This window comes from Cryptomeria japonica, chromosome 1, assembly GCF_030272615.1.
Source record: "Cryptomeria japonica chromosome 1, Sugi_1.0, whole genome shotgun sequence".
In the NCBI taxonomy this organism is placed as follows: Eukaryota; Viridiplantae; Streptophyta; class Pinopsida; order Cupressales; family Cupressaceae; genus Cryptomeria; species Cryptomeria japonica.
The window spans coordinates 236,863,035-236,879,674 of record NC_081405.1 but is presented as its reverse complement, the minus strand read 5'-3'; the positions used below and the strand labels follow the sequence as shown (position 1 = coordinate 236,879,674).

The window sequence follows — 16,640 nt, the reverse complement described above, 5'->3', positions numbered from 1 at the left end:
AAGGATATGTAATAGCAAGCTATGAAATGCTGAGTCCAGATCAATTATCTGTTGTTTCCTAACAGTTGCAACAACATTTAAATCCCTTAACCGGGTAGGTCTTTATACGCTTGATCTTGTTAAAATCCCTTAATCGGGTTGCTCAACAACTTGAGTTTAAATCCTCTAGCGAGGTTACTCCTAACAGGGTAAAGCTTCTAACAGAGCTAAGCTATAAAACCCCTTGACCGGGTGACTCCTAACAGGGTCTGTTCTTAACCGAGCATTGTTGGGCTAGGCTCCTAACCGGGCTAGGCACCTAACATGACACATTCCGAAAGAGTGCAACATTTTGTGGGTACCAATTCCCACTGTTGTTTTTCCCATTTGGGTTTCTAAGTGAAAAATCCTTGTGTTCATGTTGTGGATGGATTGTTAAGTTATGCATTTGATGTCTTTACTTAATGATGAACACTTAAGTTACTACCAGTAATGTTTTGGTAAATCTGCGTTAAGTGATTGTTAGATTAGGTATCGGTAGTGGTTATGAATTGTTTTGTGAAGTATTGTTCAGATTGGTGAAAGTTTGCAGTCTATTGTTATCACTGATTCACCCCGCCTCTCAGTGTTAACTGGATCCTCACATTAACAATTCTCTTAACACTTCCACATGCATTTCCACCAACCACTTCCATTTCATTCTCACTACTACTATGACCCTCACTACTGCTCATTCTTTTTTTGAGTTTGAATGCAAGTTTAATTTGATCAAATACAAAAAATAAAAAAAGACATTTTTCTGATTTCATTATTCAATTTTTGAAAAAAAATGGAAAATTAGAAACTGGAAGAATGAAACTTGCCTCTTTCATGCTTGAAGGAAGATACTTGACCTAGTTTGAACCACTTTGCCTTCTATTACTTGCTGCATCTCCTCTTTCAATGGCTTCCTTCAAACCCTCTTGCTGCTCCAAGTTTTTTCTTCTCACACGAATGACCAAATGAGTCAAATTGTGTGATGCAATAGCTTTAGGGTGTTTTTGGAGGTAGGGGTCCACAATACAAAAAAAGAAATCGAAAATAATGTTAACTTTTTGATGTTTTAAACTTGCAAAAAATGCCCCAGCCATAGGGGATGTCCGGTCGTCCCCGAGAAGATTGAGGGACATCCCAGACGTCCCCCTCTATCCTCGAGACGATCAAACGTCCCCTGTGGCTGGGGCTGGTGTCCCCTTGTTCTTGAGGCGTTTCTTGGGAATTTTTGTAGATTGGGGATGGGGGTAAACATCCCTTGGCTGTCCTTGGAACATCCTTGGGATCGAGACGGGGGATTTTTAGGCCGAGGACGTGTCCCTAGGTTACGTAGACAATAAGGACTTTGCAAACACTATATTCACACAAACATGTGCTTTAGGTTGGGCAACGTAGCTGTTATGCTTCGCAAAGTGAGCAAATTAGTGTCAAAGCATGTGACTCTTCTATGCACAAACTCCTTACCATTAGTATATTAGTATGCTTTCTCATGAGATTTGGGACCCATGTATGGTTGTAGATGTATTTGGTAATATTCTTTGCATCTTCTATTGTATTCCTCACCCAACTTAATTTCTCTATGCCCTCAAGGAGAAGGGTAGAATAGTGGGTGGTAAGGCTCTAAAACAATATAGGGTTCCTCACCTTTAGTAGTCTACCGGCTATCACATATGTAGATACATTGTTTGTCACTATTTAATTAACATAATCTATTTCCACTTCCGTCACCATTTCATTCAACAAGATACACAAGTTCTCAACATTTTTAAATTTCATTGGAGGCATCAATTGATTTCAAAATTACTAACTAAATTTCTCGAGGCCACTAAAAAGTTAATGAGTGTTCTATTCCTAGCATCTATTCACTCATCAACTAAAATGTTGCAACATTTGTTTTGTTTCTCTACTAGTCTATTTGTGTTATTGGACATCATCCTCCAATAATTGGCCACTTAATTCATAACTGCTTAGGGTTTGAACTCCTTACAGGCACTATCAATGTGGTAACTAGTTGCTTCCAATAAGAATTTGAAGCGACATTAAAAGGAATACTATTGTAGTACCAAGATTTGGTGCATGCCAATTTTGCCTCATTATGCAATTCCCTATTCCATGTAGTACACTCCAACAAAGTTTGCACATGAAATGTGTTATGAGGAACAAACATTTAGAATTATGGTTGTCCAAACTATCTAATCTTCATACTTGTGGCCCAATGGAAGAAGGGCTCCCCATATCTCTCTTAGTGTTTGACCTTGTAGAGTAGGGAAATGTGGGTGAGGTTCCCATTGCCTTTATTGTCCATTTGTTCTTTATTTTTTTTCGCACATATGTTTAAAGGAGAGTTCTCGCCTCATTTTGAATTTCTAGAGTTGCTTCAGTACATGGTGTGATTTCTCAGCAAGGGACTTATACAAGGTGATATTTCCAATGATTTATACCTCCTCTTATATCCTTTGTATAACGGTTGCAAATACCATTCCCTTTTTGGACCTTTTGTTCTATGTTTCTAGCAAGGGTCCTTAGACTTGCCACTTTTTCCGCTTGTAGTCATGGATGCCACGTTTCTTTCAAAATATGGAAACCTAGTTTGGAAAAATGGAAATAACAGAAAACCAGCATTAATAAAGTACCTCAAAACTAAAATCATCATTAATGGGCTATCCTTGTTTAATTTGATTTTTTTTTAGTCATCGGGTTTTTAAGCAAGCAAGCTATATGAATGTCGACAATTCTTATATACTTCGTTGGTGAAAGGCTGAAATTTGCTTGAGATTAATTCACTTAGGAGGGACATGGTAAAACTAATAAATTGGTTGTCAAACAAATTATTTTCATTAATTGTATCAGATTGAAGAATTTTGATTTGTAACTTGTGCAATAGTTTTGGAGTTTGAATCTCTTTTGATGTGGCTATACCATGCTATTGATTTGTGGTATAATCTCTCAAACTTTTACTGTTTTATTACTCATGTAAGTGCGGTTGATGAACAAATTGTTACACATTTCGATGTCATTGATGTCAAAACCTTTGCAGATCTCATATTGCCCCATTTGTTATTGGTGATCTAGATATTGGATATGATTAGTCGGTGGTTTGGATGTTTTGTTCTCTCGAGTCTCGACATTATTCTGATAAGAAGATATGGAATGATGTGTCAGTTTGTTTTGGGAGGTTTGGTGTTTTTCACTTGGTTTGGAAATACTTCTAGTGATTGCTTTGGAGGAACCTATCGTGGACCGGAATAAATATTTGTTCCGGATATATCTCAGAAAATTATGTTTGGTTAAGATAGATGTTATGGCTCCCTTGGGTGAACTGCTTTATTTGTTTTTGGTTCAGGGTAAGCAATGCGTTGCATAATACAAATTTTTGGTGGTACCGGTTTGTGGTTTTTGGTTTGAGCGGTTGGATGCAAAATGTTTTTGGTATTAGTTGGAAGGAGTGCCGACTTGGTATATATTGTTTTACCTTTCGGATAATATATTTTTTGGGTCAATGCTATATACACATCACATACATGCTTGGCCAATCTAGTGATAATTGTTCTTGATCCGATTGGTATATACTGGTTGTAATAGATGTGGATCATGAATGTAGATGAGAAATAGGTATATGAGAGAAGCAGAAGTAATGTGAATGTAGGATGGATAGATGATTGGTGTGCGAAGTGAGTAAGAGCAGTGATTTGGAGGTATGCAGAGCAGTCAGATGAGTATATTCATGGAACTGTTATTTGCATTCTAACATATGCATTTTGTGTACAATTCAATTTATCATTCTTATTGCTTTATTAGATCAGTTTGTATCTTGCTTTGAAGAAGTGATATTCAACAGAGCAAGTCTCTATTTTGTATCTTGCCTGAGTCTGTGCGTCTTAGTCTGCAAGTCTGGAGTAGTAAGCTCTTTTTGGCAAGAAGCCTTGTTGACTTTAAAACAATTATTATATATTGTGAGTTTAATTCTCAGCATGGTTTTTCCCAGTTTGGGTTTTCCACGTAAAAAATTGGTGTCATGGTGTTACTGCAATTTATGTTTTGCTCATTAATGTTGATGAATGGTGAAGTTAGAAACTCTTTAATTTGATGATATTTCATGAATACTGATTCATGCCCCCTTTCAGCATTCGGTAGTGTTCAACACAAACATTGTCACAAACAACATGAAAGTCATTTGCATATTTGCTATATTACTCGGGGATACATACACAACCAAAATCAAGCTGTCCCGGGTTGGAAACGCATGGGGGATGCAAGGACACCTTGGAAATGTCCCCTGCTGTTTCATGCCGTCCCCAAAAATCAGAAAAAAATTGGAAATGTTTCTAGTATGTGGGCAAAAAAAGTGGAAATAGTTAGGGATGGCTAGTTGTCCCCTATACCAAAGGCGACTTTAAGTTGGGGGCCCACAAGGGCCCTCGCATACCTTTGCAAAATCCCTAAACCTAAAAACAACAATAAAACATGCAAAACAAAAATGTGTCAATATGCAAATTCTGAAGAACTGAAGGAAAAAGAGCACAATTGGATGAGATACCTCTCATGGTGGTAGCAAAGTTTTAAAGCTCGAACTCGCCAGAAACTTGGCAAACCAAAAAATTGGACTCGGACTCGGACTCGCAAAAGACTCGACATAAACAAAAACCGTAGTTTTACAAAAAAAACATAAAGAAATTAATAAATTTAGAAAACATAAGAGCCATAATTGAAACATTACACATGCCATATGATCTCCAAACACCCAATATTTGAAATTTCATCATTCATGCTTAGTTTCAAACTTTAAAATCTATAATAGCAGCATAAGTTTATAAATGTTTACAAAATTACATATAATGATTGTTCTAGATCTTGGGGGAGAGGAGAGACTGAGATAGAGAGTGGTAGAGAGAGGGGATAGAGGAAGAGTGATAGGGAGATAGATAGGTCTAAAATTCGGGGTAGATAAAGTGAGTGAGATAGATAGGGCAAGAGAATGCTAATAGGAGCCTATTGATTACTGAAATTTGACTGTCTGAAAATTTAAAAGATCTTCTAAAACCTAGAATTTGCATTATAATTCCTAGAGATCTGAAACCACTCTCAAACATCCTACCAATATATACATGAAATATAACTTAAAGTATAAGAAAGGAAAAAGACATATTGAAATGCCACTTATACTTAAATGTTATATTTCATGTAGATTTTCTAATGAAGAGAATGAGATTGACTTGAAAAAAAAGATTAAGATAATTTTGTGATGTGTTTTCTGGGTTGCACGACGTGGTAGTGACTTAGAGTCCGATTTTGATGCAGTGTTAGGAGAGGCTAATTAAGGACAAACAACAGTCTGCACATTGATATTTCTATATATTTCACATTTGTCATTTTGTAGTTGAAACTTGTAACCTTCGGGCATTTTGATGCAATTTTTATATAATATGTCATGTGTTTTGACAATGAATGCAATTAAATTTTGTTAAAACTTCATTTGTTTGTCACTTTCTATGAAATAAAAATATAAAATGAACTCCAATATTATGTGTTAAGGTTCTGTTGACGTGTTTTTTAGGACTACACCGAACATAGAATAAAGTTTCCAATGGTCACTTCACTCTCTCTTGTTTAAAATTAGGCCGTATGCTAAGATTGCAATGAAAGATCAAACAGCTAATCTCAAGGTTCCTTTGCGCGTGGACGTGACTCAGCTAGTTGATGGGTTTGCTGTTAACCCAAGGGGCCTTACGTATGCTCATAGAAGATGTTAACCAACTTGCGGGTTCAAGGATTTCTATGCGAATGATTTGCAATGAAAGCTTTGTTTGTTGGATTTTTTTGGGTTAAGATATGCAGAAAAGTAAAATGAGTAAAGGGTTTAGAAAACTAGGCTAAGACTAATCTAATCCTACGAACAAGGAGACATGATCACTCATGCAAAGTCAAACCACGCTTCGTTTTGCCAACAGAGCAGAACTATGCAAAGGCAGTGCAATCTTCAGAGGATGTGCAGAGGTTTTTCAAATCACCAACAAAGACCATCAAGTCGAACAATCTTCATTGGTAATCGAAGTTAAGCGTACTCATATAATAGGCTCAGGCTAATTTTGCAAAGTGTGCAACAACCAGCTGCACACAAAAAGTATGAGCTCGGACTCTGCAACAAATAATCCTATCAAATCCAGTTCTTCTAACAACATAAATCAACATCTATTCTAACTGAAGAGAGCAAGACCATGCAGATTGCTAAAATAGAACAAGAATACACCATCAAATTGAACAATGTATTAAGTTGGCTACTTCAACAATCTTAATGCAACAATCTCATAAAACAATCTCTCCTCTTTGCAAATGAGGGGGGTCACCCCTTTATATAGGCCTCGAGCCATGATTACATGCAAAACCCTAATTCCTAAAAGATTCTACACACATGATGCAACAAGGTGGGAACCGACAATTAATAACCCATCATGCCTTATACAAATAATTCAAAAGTACCCAAAATAACATCCATTTGTTCATTAAATGCACCATCTTTACCAAATTCACCCACATGCGCTGAATGTTCTACATGCAAAATTGCCATATTGTCATAAGTGTCCACCTTTCTCGCATGCGACGACAACATGCAAAAGATGCTCCACCACCCCACCATGCATTTGACTTAGCCGTCCTTTGGTCAAATATTCTAGCAATGAATGTGGCACCATGAAACCATAAATGCACCATCATCTCCTGGACGTGACGAGCGTGTGCAAAAGGAATCTGCCATTAATTCAATATGTGCTGACTTGGCTGCCACTTGGTGAGAAACCCTTGGAGAGTGAAAACTTCAGGAGAGAATCTTTGACTTTGGATGCATTTTCTTGAAGTTTTTTCAACTTTCCTTGCTTTGGAAGAGAGTTTCAACAATTTTCCACCATCTCCTATTTTTTAGGAATTTTCCTAAAATTTAGGACCTGGGTCTAGGAGAGAGATTTCTCTCATGAGTCCAAATCTACAAAAACTTTCGGATTCCGACAAGATTTGGTGCCTAAAAATGGAAATTTAAAAAATTTTCTTGAGGGGATTTCTTGCTTTTCCTTTCCTTTCTTGACCTTCAAATTTCCTCCTTGCCTTATAAAAAAAAAACCTTTATTCTCGACCTTGGACTTGGAATTTTCTTTGATAAAGGAACTTGATCATTTTCATGCCGTCAAGGAATCCATCACCTTCTAGTTTTCCTTCAGATCTTTCATTTTGGTGCTCATGGTCAAGCTTGGGTGGAATTTGTATGCAGGGAAGGAATTCATTTCGTTCATTCATTCCATGACAACATTTGTTTGGCGCCCTTCTCACACCTTGGGTGCTATTTTGTTTGTGGTGTGGAATCCCTTCGTTTCGCATTTTTCCATGCCTCCATGGATTTGGCGCCCTATGACTTCCTTGGGCGGATTTTTGCATGAGGCATGGAATTTGAGGTTTTTTGGCACTTTCCTTGTCAACACAAAATTAGCGCCTCACCTTCCTCTAGGGCGCTATTATACTGTTGGAGAGGGAATTTGGAGTATTGAGTGTTTTCCATGACCCTCAGGGCTTTAGCGCCTATTCTTCTTTTAGGGTGCAGTTTCATGTTGGTGAAGGATTTTACCTGGCTTCGGGAGTTCTCCATGACAATGATTTTGACACCTTCATCCTTAGCTAGGCGCTATTTTCTCCTTCACATGGAATTTTGTATTTTCGAAGCTTTCCATGGCATATCTCCTTTAGCGCCCTAGACACACTTTGGGCGCTAATTCCACATAGAGTGGAATTTCACTCTTTTCCATCATTCCTTGCATAGGTGATTTTAGTGCCCTATCTCTCTCATGGGCGCTATTTTGCCCTGTGGAAGGAATTTCAACATTTTATCCTTCTTTGATTCCAGACTCCTCCACTTGGGTGAATTTAGAGTTCGATGAAGGATTCTACCAGACTTAGAATATTTTGATCACTTTCCACTTTAGGAATGGATGCCTACACTTAGCCACTTTTGATCGATCTTGTTTGCTTTTTGACCTTCCGGATTTAGATAGATTCTTCAGGAATGCTCAGTCTTCATTGTCTGCCTGTGGGAACCTATCACAAATGAACTTTCCAAAAATAGAAACTTTTCAAAATGTCAGAGTTAGAGCCCAAAACAGGACGTAGGAGGACTTACTATAAATATAAACTTACTAAAAATAGAAATTACTAAAAATAGTAAGTTTGATTTTTGGCAAAATGAAGACATTTTGGGACACAGTGAAATCCCTAAAAAATAGGAACTTTCTAAAAATAGAAAGTTAATCATAATTCATTCAAATTTCACTGGGAGGTTCCTTGAAAGGTCCTGATTCCAATTCTACGTTCAATTTTTGAAAACCCTAAAAGGAAACCCCTAAAATCTAGGATTGAAGGCAGAAACCCTAAAATGGATAAAATGAGCCCTAGACTTAATTGAATTCATTCAAACGAAAAGCAGACTTGATCACAATGACCCCACGCACTCACAAACCTGAAGGAGACTAACGAGACTGCCGCGAAAAGACCCAAAGAACAAAAGCCAAAAGACCAAGAGGGCCTAAAAATAGGGGGTCCCCATTTGCAATGGGGCGATGTGTGAAAACGTCACAAGAGGTTCTATGATGTATATGCTGATTGCCTTATCATTGCTATCATATGAATATTTGAAATTTTCGATATTTTTAAAGTTTCCCTATTTTTATAATAGCTGTCCTTGCCGTCCCCTAAAAAATGTCTCCCTCCTGTCCTCAAAACACGTACAACCGTCCCCGCTCTACCCTGTTCCCGAAACGTTTTGTAAATTGATATTTGTTAAAGTGAAACATATTTCAGTTGACATCCACTAACAGCGGAAGAATGCTGCTAATATTGATTGCTCTGGGCTTTAATTTCAAATTGATATTTGGCATCTGCCTTTTCGCATTTGTAGAATTATTTTTATGTGATTGTATTTTGTAAAATGTCACGTCCCCAAAATAACTACCTTCATCAGCATTATTGCAGCAGGAGATGAAATTGTCTTACTTGGTAAGACATCACAATTTCATGAATCGGATCCTAGAACTGATTATAGCGGGCTTGCTTAACATTTAAGGGATAAAAGAAATGAGTTGTTCATGAGAAATCGAACTAATTTGCCCAGATTAGTCAACTGATTAATTAGTTAATTAACCTAATGAAGGGGCAGTGATAAATTGAAGAAAGGTGTCTCTCACAAATGACACAAACCCTTGGGAAGGAGCATGACCCCTCAGAGAAAGAATATAAAGACACCATTCCAGCACTCAAGGAAGAACCATCAGACGGAGATTTTTGCAGCAGCATTGGGTTAAGCCCAGTATTATCGCTTTCTGTGCACCATACATCAATAGATAGGGGTATCTGTACATTTCTGTTCATTATGCTGATATACTGTAAATTCTAATCGGATACCACTGTTCTGGACTGTACATTTCTGTTTTAATGGTGATATTTCATTGGGCATTACTATTCTGAATATTATATGCATACTTGCTATAATGATAAATCTGAAACATGAAATTTTATCATTAATTACTGATTATGATAGAGGAAGAGAAGTTAAAGTTTGAGGAAAACGGTGACGGGGTTACCTTCTAGGCATGCCACCTCATGGTTTAAGACCGGGGAGTCCCATGAGGCCAAAGGGGCACAGAGGGTGCTGCCTTTGGGCCTAGGAAGGATGGACTTCCAGGGCACCCGGCTGTGACAACTCTCCTGCCCTCTATTATATTGAATTGATGCATGAATCATGGAGTTTAGAACAAGGATGACATGTTTAGGGAAAATGGTGATAGGATACCTCACTGGGTAGTCCACCTCATTTGGTATGGACCACATGAGGCCAAGGGAGACTGAGAGCTGCCCTTCTCTCCCTTGGCCTCGGATAGAGGATCTCTAGGGCACCCTATCCAGTCACCTTCTTCTATGCTCTCTATAACTGCTTTCTCAACATTATATAGTGCTGTAAATAGATGCATATCTTTGCGTTCTCAACATTACATAGTGCTGTAACTAGATGTATATCTTACACATGCATGAATGATATCTTACACATGTATGAATGGCGTTTCCAAATTAATGGATCATAGCTTGGCTTGGGACTAATTGTGTTGTGCTGACTGCATTCTTGTTTTCCTTTTGTTTTATCTCAGAGGTATTCTCTACATAAAGGCACTTGTATGGTTGAAGAAATTTCAGAGTACTAGAGCAGGATAGTAAAGAGGTGCACAGCATTGATCTTCAAGCAAAGGACATGGATCCTAAGCAAGGGGGTGCAGATCTATCTCCAGATTCATCTCTGTATGATCCCTTTCATCTGTAAAAATTTCCAACTCCATTATTTAGAAAACAGAAATGACCGAGAAGCATCCATGTTTCTAGTTTGTTTTGGCAATATCTGTTTACACTCTCTTGTTCCATGCGTCAAATGCAAACTTGATTGAATTTGCACAACTTGTCTGAAATGTATCCACCGTTAGTAACAAAATTGTGTGTTTTCATTTTTGTTTCAATGTTTGTGTACATCTTAAATGCTAAACTGGAGTTAACTTAAATAATTCATGTTTTTATGACAATTTATTCTGTTCAGTTGGCTTCCAACAATTTTTTATGCAAGGCTATGGCAATTGCATTCTATGGGGTTGATTTCTGAACATTGTTGTGCAGTCCTAAGGAGGCTTACAAAGATCCTGATGATGGTAGGCAACGGCTTTTGCTGGAATTGGAATTTATACAGTGCCTTGCCAATCCAACTTACATACATTGTAAGTAGTAGCCATGGAGTTGTGCATAAAATATATGGATTTCATGGCAGGATAGAAAACCAGACATTTTCTCGGGCGATATATATTAAAATAAGGAAATAACTTTACATTTGTGGCAACAATCATTGAGACATTAATATGCATGTTCATTTTAATTTTCAGCTGTCATGGTGGTTCTGTATGGAATGTAGGGAAGATTGTCATCAATCAGCATCCATTGTGGCCAATTTTATATGTGCATTTTCATCCTTTGTGTATGTTGAATTCAACTTGAAGGTAGTTCTTGATATTGTTTAATGTCAAAAAATATCACTATAGGGTGTTGTGTCCTTGTGTGAGTGATTTTCTTTCTATTTGCCTCCTTGCTGAAGTGCAATGAAATTTTTTGGATGAATTTTTCTTCCATTTTTTTATAGTCCCTTTTCAACATTTGAAAGAGTTTTGTTCGGAAGCAAGAGTTTACTGTTTTTCTCCTTCTCTTTTCTTTTTTCCTTTGAAGCATCTGTTAAAGTTTGTTATTGTTGCAATTATTTCTGACTGAGTGAGAATGTCTTTTGTCCTCCTAGATCTGGCTCAGAATCGTTACTTTGATGACGAGGCATTCATTGGTTACTTAAAATATCTGCAGTATTGGCAGCGTCCGGAGTATGTAAAATTCATTATGTAATTTCTCCTTCCTTATCCGATGCAATTAGTACCAGGCGTGATAATTAGTGTGCAAGAGCTACTTGTTTTAAACACTAAAAGCTTTGATAGCTGATTGGCATCTTTGATTCATTCATGTGATGTATTTTTCTATTGTCTTTGACCATTGGAATAAGCTAATAGTAGAAATTGTAAATAATATTATTGTTTTTACAGGTACCCTCATTGTCTATTTTTCCTTGAACTTCTGCAAAACGCTAATTTCCGAAATGCAATGGCACATCCACAAAACAAGGTACTTTTTATAATCTCAACAAGCATGTAATGCATAAACTGCATCAAATTTGAAAAACTTATTGGAAGAGCTGAATTGAGTGTATTTCAGTTTCATAAGGCTTTCATTCAAGTATATGAAAAACTTATTGAAAAAGACATATTTGAAGTAGTATAGTGCTTTGATTTCAATGGAGAATGTAATGGTGTTTGATCAATTTCCATGGTTCATACTTTTTGCATCTTGCTGATTGTAAGTTGCAGTGTAAAGTTAGCCTGAACCCCCTAAATTTGTGCTAAGTTCGATTGTGGATGGTCGTTTGGATTGCACCGTTTTTGGGTATTCAAATGTACTTTCTCAATTTGAAAATCCTCTAGCATCCCCAGAAGATTGTACCGGTTCTTGCAGAGTTGTAGTTTATCTTGGCGAAGCAGAGCTTGGTTTATTTGGAATTTGTCCACCAAAGCATTAACTGTTTATATCATTGCCCTTAGGACTAGATTTAGATCCTTCTAAACCCTTTCCCGTTTACTTTCAGTTCATTTTAGTCCATTCGAAGCAGCAGCATCGCAAAATTGCCATATCCGATGATGGAGTTCCAGCCACAACAAAAAAGTGAAATAATGATGCAAATGTAAGGCCCCTTGGATTACCGGCAATCACATCAGCCAACTGAGTCACGTCCGTAGCATAAAGGAACCTTGGAGTCGATTGTTTGAACTTCTTGCAATCTTAGCATACAATCACACTTTGATCAAGAGAGAGTGAAGTGACCCTTAGGCAACTTTATTCTGTGTTTGACGCTGTCATAAAAAACACGTCAACAGGTCTCCTGAGTGGAGTGAAGTAAGTCATCAAGCATGTTGCAAGAATGATTCATGGGTGAAAGACTTGAGGATTGAACAAACTGAGCAAAGTCAGGTGAAAGGCCTAAGTCAAGAGTCTTTCCTAAGGATGAGTACCTTGCTCCCTCGCTAGAGCGAAATTTGCCTAAGTACCTTGATCTTGTACCTTCCGGAGGTCCTAGAACAAATTTTGAGATCTTGTACCTTCCAAAGGTCCTAGAGCAAATTTTGAGATCCTGTACCTTGCCCTCCAATCAGAGCGAATTTGGTTAGATCGTGTACCTTGCGTCAAGATTAGAGCGAGTTTGTTTTGAATCTGTCCCTTGCATCATTTTTGGAGTAAATTCTTCCACCAAGACAATGTACCCTGCTCCTTAATTTGAGTAAAATTGGTAAAAGCCCATCCCTTACCACACATTTGGGGTGAAATTTTCACTAGAACCATACCTTGCAGCCTGTTTGAAGTGAAATACTCATTTGCATGTACCTTGCAGCCCGTTTGAAGCGAAATACTCATTTGCATGTACCTTGCTCCAACTTTAAAGCGAAATACATTAAGGCAGCGTACTTTGCCAAGGACATGGAGCAAATTTCTCACTTGGATCCTGTACCTTGCTAAGGACTGAGAGCGAACTTTTTCATGAAGGCATGTACCTTGTCCAAGCCTTAGAGGGGAAATTTCACCAAGGGCATGTACCTTGCTAAGGTCCTAGAGTGAATTTTGCTTCAAGTCATGTACCTTGCTAAGGTCCTGTTGTGACGTTTTTACACATGACTCCATCCCAGATGGGGACCCCTTACTTTTTAGGCCCTCTCGTTTGGTTTGGTTTTGTTTTTCATGGTTTGTTCAGGGGTTAAATTGATTAAGTCTGCTTTTCATTCGAGTGAATTTGATGAAGTCTAGGGTCTGTTTTGTCAATTTTAGGGTTTTTGCCTTTAGTCCTATATTTTAGGGGTTTTTATTAGGGTTTTGGAAAAATTGAACATATAACTAGAATCGGGACCCTTCAAAGAACTTCCTAGTAAAATTTGAGCGAAAACGGAACAACTTTTTATTTTTAGAAAGTTCCTATTTTTTAGGGATTTTACTGAGTCCTGAAATGTCATCATTTTGCCAAAAATCAAATTTACTATTTTTTAGTAATTTCTATTTTTAGTAAGTTTCTATTTTTAGTAAGTGCTTTCCTGACCTATTGTGTCCAAACCCTAACATTTTGAAACACTTACTATTTGCGAAAATCTAGTTTTGGTAGGTTCTTCACAGGAAAACACTGAAAACTGAACATCCCTGAAGACGTTGAAGATTGAACGTTTCTGAAGTTCATTTCTAAATCCGGAAGAGTCAAAAGGTAGACAAGTGTGATCAAAATTTGGCTAAGTATGGGAACCAGTCCAAGAATGGAAAGCTCGAAAAATCATCAAAGTCTAGAAATTCACATCTGTCCACAAATTTCATCTTGATCCGGAAATGGCTTGAAATTTGACTGTCAGAAAATTTAAAAGATCTCCTAAAACCTAGAATTTGCATTATAATTCGTAGAGATCTGAAACCACTCTCAAACATCCTGCCAATATATATGAAATATAACTTTAAGTATACTTATACTTAAATGTTATATTTCATATATATATATGTCCTGAATTGGTAGTAAACATCAAATTCCTCCACAAGCATGGAAATCTGCCCAGGTAGGGGCGAAGGGCGCCAAAATGAAGGTTCCTTGGAAATCAAGAAATGGAGGGAATTCCATCTCCAACCCAAAATGCCGCCCTAGGAAGTCAAAGGGTGCCAAAGCATGGTCAACAGGGAGAATGGAAAAAAAGTTGTGAATTCCTTGACCTTAGTCAAACTTCGCCCTACTCCTTAGGAGGGTGCTAAATAGGAGAGAGGTAATGGAAAGAAGGACAAATAGAGAATTCCATGACAAGGTCAAAAATCCACCCAAGAAGGTCATAGGGCGCCAAATCCAAGGGATGATGGATAATTCAAACAAAGAATGAATTCCTCCTTCAATGTGAAATTCCACCCATGTACATGAAAGGGCGCCAAAATGCCTAGGCTTTGGAAAATGTGTAAAGGATGAATTCCTTCATCAAGACAGTTCAATGCCCAAGTTCAAAGACAAGAAAGGAAGGTTTAAATGATGATGAAATTTCTACTCCAAGATGATTCCACGCTCAAAAGATATCGGAAGACTCCCATGACCAAGGATGAAATGATGAATTCCACCATGCAAAATGAATTCCTTGCTCAAGCCGAAAAACTAAGGAAATTTGTCTATGACATGAAAATCCAAGGGTCGAGGAGGAATGAAAAGCAAAATTCCCCTCGGGAAATTTTTTGAAATTCCATTTTTAGGCACCAAACTTTATCAGAATCAGGAAAGTTTTGCATATTTTGACTCGTGAGATAATCCTCTCTCCTGAGACCCGGGTCCTAAATTTTAGGAAAATTCTTAAAAAATAGGAAATGTGGCAAATGGGTCGAAAAGCTCCCCGCGGATGTGATGAATTCAAAGAGCACAAAAAATTCCTTCCTCGAGAAAGAGATGCGCCCAAGGTGAAGAATTCCAGGAAAGTAGAAAAGTTAACTAAGTGTTGAAAATTCCTTCCGTCATGAAATAATTCTTGGAAAAGGTGAAAATTTGGTTAAGTGTTGGAAATTCCTTCCTTCAAGACAAAATTCTAGGAAAGGTGAAAAGTTGACAAAGTGTTGGAAATTCCTTCCTTCAAGACGAAATTCCAAGCGAGGAAGAAATCACACCCAAGGATGAATTGAAGATAAAATTTCTAAGGCAAGGAAGGAATCAAGGATGAACGGAACAAGACATTCCCCCCATAGGAAAAAAAATTGAAAAATCCATTTTTCGCGCATCAGGAATCATCCGAATTTCAAAATGATGGTAGATTTGGATTCGTGAGAGAATTCTCTCCCTCTTGGACCTGAAATCCTATTTTGTGGAAAATCCCTAAAAAATTGGAGATGGTGAAAATTGATGGAAAACCTTCTTCAAGCAAGGAAAGTTGAAGAAACTTCAAAAAAATTCTTCTTGAATTGAATTTTCTCTCTCCAACAATTCCAGATATGCAAGAGTGGATATATGACGGCGGGGTCCACTTGCATGGCGAGGATCTATTGAACGCATGGTAGTAGGGTGGCACATTCATTACCGGAATATCTTCTGTTTCTTCTTCTTCACCTCCTTAATCTTCTTCCCTCTGGCTCTGACTTCTCCTGGTGTGTTCTTCCTTCTCTTGGGATCTTGACTCTCTTCGTTTGCATGAATCCTGACATCATTGATAGTACTCTGATCATCCTCGGATATAGACTCTTCCGGCTTCATCCTTCATAAGTGAAGGGAACACCCATATCAACTAACTTATTCATTTGTATATCTACCCATGCACGGGAGAAACTCAAAACCTCTCTCATCAATACACTTAGGTCAATCTCTTCTGACTCCGACCAATCTGGCAATAAGATTGCCTTCTTCATTTCATTCTCATACTGTGGATGCGTATGATCTTTGTCATCTAACACTTGATCGGGAATGAGGAAAAGTCCACACTTCCTCATGAAATCCAAGGACACTCTGGACCACATTTGTCTCTTCATTGCTTGCTCGTCCATCAGGTTGGCCCAATAATCTTCTTTGGCAACTTTGTGAATGAACTTCTCTCCCCTGATCCTTCCTACTTTCTTATCTGGATCAAATCTTTCTCTTTTCTTATATGTTGCAAATCGATAGAATGCAAGCTCCTCACTCGCAGTGCTGGCGGCTGAGGCGGACTAACAAACCTCTGACGTCTTCCCAACTGAAATAGGGAATGTCATTCATATCCTATGCTTCTCTCTCTGAATGACATCAAACTCTAGAAGCTGTCTCACCACTTCCAACAAGATCATTCTGTCGGTCGGATACCTAGGAAGCCTGTAGGGTTCGGATTGAAACCCATGAATCCTAAGGTATGTGAAAATGGGAAATGGAATATACCACGATCCATATTTCTCTGTTAACTCTATTGCCTCCTTGGGCAATCTTCTGTGGATTCCACCCTGCAGCATCCGCATGATGT

General features: G+C 38.0%; 1 protein-coding gene across 5 annotated transcripts in view; it reads left to right on the top strand.

Annotated features, from left to right (window-relative positions):
• The window catches only part of LOC131042252 (mediator of RNA polymerase II transcription subunit 31), a 99,988-nt gene that overhangs the window by 29,501 nt on the left and 53,847 nt on the right, over positions 1-16,640 (top strand). For 3 of the 5 annotated variants that reach the window (XM_057975585.2, XM_057975581.2, XM_059216949.1), the window contains 4 exons: positions 10,188-10,335; positions 10,702-10,799; positions 11,366-11,462; positions 11,661-11,739. In XM_057975585.2, coding sequence (XP_057831568.2) covers positions 10,289-10,335; positions 10,702-10,799; positions 11,366-11,462; positions 11,661-11,739 — 321 coding nt within the window. In that variant the 5' untranslated portion in view covers positions 10,188-10,288. The remainder of the gene's footprint in view (positions 1-10,187; positions 10,336-10,701; positions 10,800-11,365; positions 11,463-11,660; positions 11,740-16,640) is intronic. The other 2 variants (XM_057975587.2, XM_059216950.1) reach the window with 1 other exon arrangement.